This window comes from Micromys minutus (genome assembly GCF_963924665.1).
Source record: "Micromys minutus genome assembly, chromosome: 1".
Classification (NCBI taxonomy): Eukaryota; Metazoa; Chordata; class Mammalia; order Rodentia; family Muridae; genus Micromys; species Micromys minutus.
The window spans coordinates 201,074,505-201,083,810 of record NC_137969.1 but is presented as its reverse complement, the minus strand read 5'-3'; the positions used below and the strand labels follow the sequence as shown (position 1 = coordinate 201,083,810).

The 9,306-nt window shown below is 40.3% G+C and overlaps 1 protein-coding gene across 3 annotated transcripts in view; it reads right to left on the bottom strand.

The window, feature by feature from the left end:
* Positions 1 to 5,162: 5,162 nt before the first annotated feature.
* The window catches only part of BRMS1L (BRMS1 like transcriptional repressor), a 33,295-nt gene continuing 29,151 nt past the window's right edge, over positions 5,163 to 9,306 (bottom strand). For 2 of the 3 annotated variants that reach the window (XM_080939551.1, XM_080939552.1), the window contains 2 exons: positions 8,942 to 9,068; positions 5,163 to 6,735 (listed from right to left, as the gene is read on the bottom strand). In XM_080939551.1, the coding sequence (XP_080795677.1) occupies positions 6,618 to 6,735; positions 8,942 to 9,068 (245 nt within the window). In that variant the 3' untranslated portion in view covers positions 5,163 to 6,617. The remainder of the gene's footprint in view (positions 6,736 to 8,941; positions 9,069 to 9,306) is intronic. The other variant, XR_013975586.1, reaches the window with a different exon arrangement.

The following is a 9,306-nucleotide window of genomic DNA, read 5'->3' as shown; positions in this document are numbered from 1 at the left end:
GGCAAGTCTTATGAAGGACATTTAATTAGGGGTGGCTTACAGTTTCATAGGTTCAGTCCATTATCATCATGGCAGAAAGCATGGCAGCATCCAAGCTGGCTTCTGGAGGTCTACATTTTGATCAGCAAGATGAGGCAACAAGAAGACTCACTCTTCCACACTGGGTGGGGCTCTCAAATACTTCCTATACAGTGAAATACTTCCTCCAGCCAGGCCATACCTCCTAATGGTAACACTTCCCATGGGCCAAGCATATTCAAACCACCACACAGACTAAAAAGCTTATGTTGAAGAGTGTTCACTTCAGACTTGTTTGATTAAGAAATGGAAAGAAAGCTATAGATGTAGATGAAATCCAAACCAGCCTCCACATGCAACCCTTCATTCAGAATAGACTTGGCAGGCACACAAACCACAAACAATTAGCAAGCCATATTAACATATTATACTTGAAAATATTCTGCTTGAAAAAAGAATGCAGAGTAGTAAACTACAATCTTCCTTTAGTACAAAAACAAAACAACAACAAACAGGACTTCTGTGTCCCTTCCTCCTTAACTGGAAGACAAATGTAGAGCAGAATCTTACAAAATCTTCTAAGCCTTGGGATGGAGGTAGAAAAGTTACAGAGAATCACAAGGTCAAGAAGGCAGTGATAAGCAAAGCAACCACCTTCCTCAGTAGTTTAAACACAGGCCATGACCTCGACTGAATGTTCCTTTGGACAGTGCACAGCAAAAGAAACAAAAGCTTTCAAGGATGGAAAGATGAGTGATGTAATCCTGGGCTCAGACAAAGGCAAAGACTCAGGACCTGAGTGAGGTTATGGTACACACTCTTGTATGGTGGATAATTGTTATTACAAAATGAATATAAAAGCATATGATTCACATAAAAAATACTATAGTCTTGGAAGGCAGTAGATGAATCTCTGTGAGTTCAAGGTCAGACTGCTCTACATAAATGTTATAGTCCAAGCAAGGACTAGACAGTGAGACCCTGTCTCAAAACAATCTGCTAGGGGTCATGGGTAAAATATTTAAAATGCTAAACGTACTTAAGTATAATGACCTACTGACACACTTACATAACCGACTGAAATACAAACTGACCTCCACATGTGAGTACTTCACTGTCTCCACCATACAGATGCCAGTTACAGAGCCTCTCAGTAACAAATGAAATAGAATATTTTTCTCAATATCCCTGTAGAGAAGGTAAGGTTGTGTTCTCTAATTATCTTCTTCCTCATAGTTGAACATGATTTATAATCTCTGGTAGCAGTGGTGAAAGGGTACCATATGGCCTGCTTCTAAAACCAGAGGTCTACAGCACTCTCTCCTCACCCTCCCAACCACACTCTCTTTAGCAACAAATATATAAGCAAAGAGCCCAAAAGGTGTGCTGTCTAACTGCTCTCAGCCTCCTTTTTAATAAAATGTGTCTTGAAAGAGAACATAAGCTTCAACTTTTGGTTAAAAATTTTAGCTTTCCATAGCATAACACACACATTTTCTCCCCCTAAAAGTTAAGGTATTTGAGATTGTTTCAAATGTTCCTGGTATTTTGACTTTTATAGTTGAAGAAAAATATTAAGGTAGAAAGAAAGAAAGAAAGAAAGAAAGAAAGAAAGAGAGCAGGGGGAGGGAGGGAGGGAGGGAGGGAGGGAGGAAGAAAGAAAGAAAGAAAGAAAAAAAAAAGAAGAAAGAAAAAGAAATGAAGGAAGGAAAAAAGAAAATCCCAATGTAGGACAAATATGTAGTCAGAATTCTTACATTTTTATTCATTTTGTTTTGATTATGCAAAAACTAATGACTTAAAATACACACACACATACTAAACTATATTAAAAACAAGTGTGGCACATGACAGACACTCAAATTATAACTTTTTAAAATATCACTGGCTACCCACTAGTCAGGGACCACTCTGCTCCAATAAGTTAGTCAGAGTGGCAGGATACATGGTCTAAAAAGAACTTAGAAGTGGGCAGAAAGAGACGACTTGGTGTTTAAGAGCATTTGCTGCTCTTCCAGAGGTCCCAACTTTGGTTCCCAGCACTCTTATGGCTTACAAATGCCTATAATGCCAGCTCTAAGGGATCCAGTGCTGTCATGGCTAGCACCCCACTACACACACACAGACTCACACAGACTCACACACACACACACACACACAAACACACACATTCACTCACAGATACACACACACATTGATGAGCATTTTCAAAGAACAAATTTTAAACAAAAATGTAGAAGGCTTTGGGAAAGCAAGAGGCTAGCCCCCAGTGAACAATTGGGGAATATCTCACAATCACATACGGTGCACAACCATACAGATAAAAACATGCCTCCTCTCTACCTCTAGTCTGAACTTTCCTGCACTTTTTAGAATTTGTCATCTCTTCATCTTTCAAAGTACAGTAGCTTACGTTCCAGTTCGATGACTATATAGAGATCTAGGCTAATGTACTCATGGCCACCCCTTACTCACTCCCCCCTTTCCTTGAGAGAAATGCAATTTCACTCAATCTTACAGATTTACTGAGTACAAAGGCAGACTCTTGGAAACATCAACCAGTAGTTCCACTAGTCTTTTAAAATAATTACCAAAGAGGGGCAAGGCACACAGACAGCTCTGTAAGCAAAATCCTAGGTAGCAATGTGTATACCAGAACATAATGTTTATTTCATTTATTTTTCAGTTTGTTGGTTTGAAACAACCAACACATAGCCCAACTCTGTAGCCAATTCTGGACCGAAAGTTCTGGTCTTTCTGCCTCCACCTCCCACATGCTAAGGTTACAGAAATGTGTCTCCACACCCAGCAAGAACAATCTTTATTGAAGACAGAATGAAATCAGTGTTCAGTCCTCCTAGATGAGCCAAGAGAAGGGGGCTATTGAAGTGCAGTCCATTAGTGTTGCTAGTCATTTGAATTAGATGATGGTCAGGACTGTTTTCTGAACTGTGAGACGGCAGGCAAGGTAAGCTGAATGTGAACAAGGAGCTGTGGTGGGAAAGCCCAGCGACTGACAGGAGAAAGTGATCAGAAGCATGGCAGTGGCGGCAGTGGCATGGCACACCAAAGCTTTCCAAGTCTTCGGAATAAATGTCACGACTAAAAGACTAATGGATATTAGCCTTCTATCAGATGTGGGGTTAGTGGACATTTTTCTTCCCAATCTGTAGGGTGCTGATTTGTCCTATTGATGGTGTCTTTTGCCTAACATAGCTTCTTAGTTTCATGAGGTCCCATTTATCATTAATTGTCAGTCTTAGAGCCTGAGCCATTGGTGTTCTTCAGGAAATTTCCCCCTGTGCCAATGAGTTCGAGGCTCTTTCCCACTCTCTGTTCTATTAGATTCAGCGTATCTGGTTTTACATTGAGGTTCTTGATCCACTTGGACTTGAGCTTTGTGCAAGGTGATAAATATGGATCCATTTTCATTCTTCTACAAACAGACCACCAGTTAGATGAGCACCATTTATTGAAAATGCTTCCTTTTTACCACTGCATGTTTTGGGCTTGTCAAAAGATCATGTGTCCACAGGTGTGTGGGTTTACTTCTGGGTCCTAGATTCTATTCCATTGATTGAACTGTCTGATTGATCTACCAATACCATGCAATTTTTATCGCTATTGCTTTGTAGTACAGATTGAGTTCAGGGATGTTGATTCCCCTAAAAGTTTTTTTTATTGTTGGGAACTGTTTTGGCTGAGTTTTTTGTTTTTCCATATGAAGTTTAGAATTGCTCTTTCCATGTCTGAAGAATTGTGTTGGAATTTTTATGAGAATTGTGTTGAATCTGTAGATTTCGGTAAGATGGACATTTTCACTATGTTTATCCTACCTACTCATGAGCATTGGAGAGCTTTCCATCTTCTGAGGTCTTAGCCAAATGCCTAACATCAAGGAAAGGGAAAGAAAAGACTCTACCTCCAATAGATAAACAGTGCCATAATTGGAGGGACTGAGTTACTAACCCACAGTCAAAATTTCTGACCCAGAACTGTTCCTATCTATAAGAGTTACAGGGATGAATATGGAGAAGAGACTGAAAAAAAAAGTAGTCCAATGGCCAGCCCAACTTGGGATCCATCTCATGGGGGATGGAGGAGCACCAAGCCCTGACACTATACACTATTACTGATTCTATGCTGTGCTTCCAGATGGGAGCCCAGCATGGCTGTTCTCTGAGAGGACCAACAAGCAGCTGACTAAGACAGATGCAGATACTTACACCCAACCATTGGACTGAAGTCAGGGATCCCTATGGTTAAATTGGGGGAAGGATCAAAGAAGCTGAAAGGGAGAGCAACCCCATAGGAAGTCCAGCAGCCCCTACTAATCTGGACCCCAGGGAACTCCCACCAACCAGTAGCACAGATGGACCAGTCTGAGGCCCCTGGCACATATATAGAAGTTCGCCGGGGCTGGAGAGATGGCTCAATGGTTAAGAGCCCTGACTGTTCTTTCAAAGGTCCTGAGTTCAATTCTCAGCAACCACATGGTGGCTCACAACCATCTGTAATGGGATCTGATGCCCTCTTCTGGTATCCGAGGACAGCTACAGTGTACTCATGTAAATAAAATAAATAAATTTATAAAAAAAAAAAAAAAAAAAAAAAGAAGTTCGCCTGGTCTGGCCTCAGTAGGAGAAGATGTGCCTAATCCTCGAAAGACTTGAGACTCCAGGGAAAGGGGAGACCTGGTGGGGAGCACCCTCTTGGAGAAAAGGGGGAGGAGGAATGGGATGAGGTACTGTGGGGGAAGGACCAATGGGGGGAGGTCAATGGCTGAAATATAAATAAATAAATAAAAATATAAATAACTAATGGGAAACTATCTATATAAAATACTTCATATCACTGGAAAGTATATGCTTACCTTGATCTTAACATGAAGGTGGAATAGTAAGTCAGAATACAGAAATTAAAGTTTTCATGGTAAGTGTAAGTAATAAATCTTTAAATTTTTTCTGGTTAAAATTTCAAAAGGGTACACTTATTAAAGTATGATACAACTGCATGTGTGTTTTCAATTAAATATACGCCTCATAGAGGTGCCAGTGAAGCTGAGCAGAGGCCCTTCCACAGCACAGTGGGCCTGCTGACGTCCACAAGTGGACTGGGTATGGATAAGTACACAACACGACAAATGACGTTCAAACACTTCTTTTTATTACATACTAAATTTAAAAATACAAATCTCATTAAAAATGCTTATCAAACATCTTATATATATTTATATATATATAAGCACTGCCAAATGCTACTGGATTGGGACAGTACGCACAGCTGCTAAGGGTTATCAGAAACAGAACTGAGCAGCGCAAGGTTGCTGATGTGAATTTCAAAAGTCAGAGGTTACAATTTGGCAACTGTGGAGTAGTGACCTGCACAGGATGTCTTCAGAGGTAAAACCATATGGAACTAACGGAATCATGCGGAGACTCCTTTGAGGAGTGTTAAGTGAATCTTCCTCATCCTCTTAAATACCATTGTAACAGAAATTAAAGTGCATGAGACCAGCAGAGTACTTCATTTGGCTGTACCCTGTGTACACACTGTAGCCAACAGAGCAACTGAGCAGCCAGGCTGAGGGCTCACGTTTCTGCACAGCTCCAGAGGCTTTCTAAGTTAATCTTGAATGTGGCTAAAGAAAGGGAGGCCAACATTTTCTAAATTGCACCAAATGGCCTTAAAGTATAAAAACACTGGACTTTTTAAAGCTAATTTGGGGGGTGGAGTTAAAAGAAATATGTATGTCACTCTAGCAATAAAATTACACTAAGGATCTAGTTTTGCCTCTGGAAAATACTTACTAAAATCTTCAAAAGTTCAGATGTGCAGAAAGCGTGACAATACTGCCAGCCACTTGTCACTTTGATACTGTGCATCATAAACACCAGGCAGGATACCTGCCCTCTAAAAGCTCACAATAAACACAGGCAGCAACATATTCACACTTGACACAATGCTACTAATAAACACCAAATATGATCTGCAAGAGGTCACCACCGTCAAGGAAGAGAAGGAAAACTAGTCTACAAAAGTGCTCCCTTTTCTTCTCAAACCCAACAGTTTAATTTGGGGTAAAACAAGATTGTACAGGTAGGCCACCAGTTCTAAGTATGCTGGGGACACTGTATATACATACTCACACACTTATGTATAAATCTCAGTTCTGATTGAAACTAATGTACTAGTACAAATCATTTATAGGAAACATTTCATCAGCCTTATGTACAAACACAACGGGTGGCAATGATGGGGATTTAAAACTGCAGGTGACTGCAGATGGAGTTCATTAAAGGTGAGACACACTCACATGAGTAAGACACAGAATGAAACGACACGGAGAAAGAAATACATACCAAACAGACCTGTTGGCACGGGACCTACGAGGCAAATAAACGTGATGGTCATGATCAGATGTATCACTATTTCTCTTAACGACTTACTAATATGGGTCTACTTAGAGTACTACCTAGAGGACACATTCTCTCACGACTGGATGAAAGGTTAAGCTGCTGAGCACATTCTCTGGGCTCCCATGGCACACTACACTTGGTAACACTAATAAGGTAGATGTGGTAGCACTTAAATCATGATTACGAGTGTTTAATTGAGTATTTTCCTTTCTGTAGCTGTGCAATGTAAAGCTTAGATTTGCTTCCATCAGGTCTCTTAAACCAAACTTCATCATGGTTAATCGTTGTGATTACAGCACTAAAAAAGAAAAAAAGAATGAATTACAATGTGGTTCATTTCAGTTCAATTTATTTTATTATTACTGGAAATTTATTTCTCTTTTCCTTTTCCTTATATTTTTAAAGACATGCCTTTATAGCCCAGGTTGGCCCTGAGCTTTCCTCTGCCTCCAATGGTTCATACTAATCTTTAGATGACTAGCTTAAAAACAGGTTTCATGCCAGCTATAACAGGCTCAGCAGGTCACTTACCAGATGCTGTACTATCAACACAAACGCTGCTATCTAGAAAAAAACGTGTTGTTTACAGTAGAATAAAAAAGCTGATACTCTGAGAATTTAAATATAAAGGATATACTATTTCAAAAAATCACAGCAAGATAACTTATAGGCTACATAAACAATTATTTAAACTACAAGTCTAGATTACCACTTAAAAAGACAATTTCTAGTTTTAAAGTTATATTTTAATTACAAAGTACTCCTTTTCTAAGATTTCTTTTTTGGCATTCAGTTTATGTGTATGAATGTTTTAGCTGCACAGTGTACAAACTGTGCAGTGTCCACAGAGACCAGCCAGCTCCTGCGGAGCTACAGTTAACTGGCACCTGTGATGCTGGGAAGCAAACCCAGTCTTCTCAGAGAGCTGCTCTTACCAGCTGAACCACCTCTCCAGCCTCAATAAATACTCAAGTTTTTACTAATTTTCCTTTTCTTCCCTGCCTTAATATTTTTTTTGTCTGAAACTCAGTCTCCTGCATTCCAAGTTGCCCTCCAACTCTACGAGTACCTATTTGTGTTGGAAGCACAGAGGTAGATAAGCTACAGGAAAACCAGGCATGTTAAACACACAGGGTTCTCCACCCACAAGTCTTGGAACTGGTTAACAGCCTAGGCGATCCTTGTGCTACCTGAATGGCCAGGAGTTCTCCCAGGCTCCCACGCACAGGACTAAAGATGGTTAATAGTCTAGGTGACCTGAGACAATACCAGATCCTCCCTTAGGCCCTTAAAATAACACACATAGCTTATCTCTAGAACTTGTCTTCATGGAAGTGACATGTACTTTGAGAAGAGTTCAACTGTAATCATGCCTTCCTGTGCACATGGGATTTGTGTTACACTAGAAATTTTTTCCTAAATTGTACTAAAATATGCATAAAATAAAGAGCCTAGAACTAGACTCTAGAAGTCAACCAAAACTGGCTACTAAGTCATGCCGACCTGAATTTTCTTCTTGCTTCATGTAGATCTTTATTCTGCTGGCGGTAGTCTGTGGCACTTGCAGAGATTCTCACAGCTAAGACTGGCCTTGAACTCCTGATCCTCCAGTTTCCAGTTTCCTAGTTCTGGGATTATAGGCTCTCAACCCTCCCCAGTTCATGTAGTGTTGGAGACTGAAACCAGGTTATGTGTATACTCAGCAAGCACTCTAACGACTGAGCTGCACTGTCAGATGATATGTGTATCTAGAAAAGTGAAATGGGACTGACGAATTAAGAATTAATAGGCCCACCAAAAATTCTTAATAGTCTGTGTACTGGCTGGTTTTGTGTCAACTTGACACAAGCTGAAGTTATCACAGAAAGGAGCCTCATTTGGGGAAATGCCTCCATGAGATCCAGCTGTAAGGCATTTTCTCAACTAGTGATCAAGGGGGGAGGGCCCAGCCCATTGTGGGTGGTGCCATCCCTGGGCTGGTAGACCTGGGTTCTATAAGAAAGCAGGCTGAGCAAGCCAGGGGAAGCAAGCCAGTAAGTGACATCCCTCCATGGTCTCTGCATCAGCTCCTGCTTCCTGACCTGCTTAAGTTCCAGTCCTGACTTCCTTTGGTGATGAACAGGGTTATGGAAGTGTAAGCTGAATAAACCCTTTCCTCCCAAACTTGCTTCTTGGTCATGATGTTTGTGTGGGAATAGAAACCCTGACTAAGACAGTTTGGTTTGAAAACCATTATATTAAGATCATAACGATTAATTACACTGTAAGAATTAATAAACAGGATGACATAAGCCTAGCCAGTATGTTAACGCTGATCAACTCTAATGTGATGTCTACTATATAAATACTAGCAATGTGCACACATTATTGGATCTTACTCAAGTAAAAAGGATCCAGAAGAACTAATGATGCATGACAAATATCTTACAGAGGCTGCAAATACTGACTGACAATAGGTGGATCAGCAATGCTCAGCAACAATGCAGTGACAGGAAGCTTCTTACCTTGTGGGACACTCATCTTTTTTGTCAATACATATCGTTTGTCCACGTATATACCATTCGCCATCATAATACAGCCTTCCCTCTTCAGATCTAGCACTGTGCAGATGTTTTTCCAGTTTCACAGGTGCTAAAGGAACCAGTTAAACAACTGACATGTTAACAAGACGCTGTCAGACTGTAAGACAACAGTAGCATGCACATATATGTGTGAAAACATTCCAAACATTCTCACATAGAAACCTAAAATGTAATAAAAACAAGAGCATCTCTTACTTTTATAGTTTACTATCTAATGCAAACAAAGGTAAACAACGGTCAGTGAAGCAGAGCCAAAAGTAAGCAGGCACATAAATGATTAATTACCC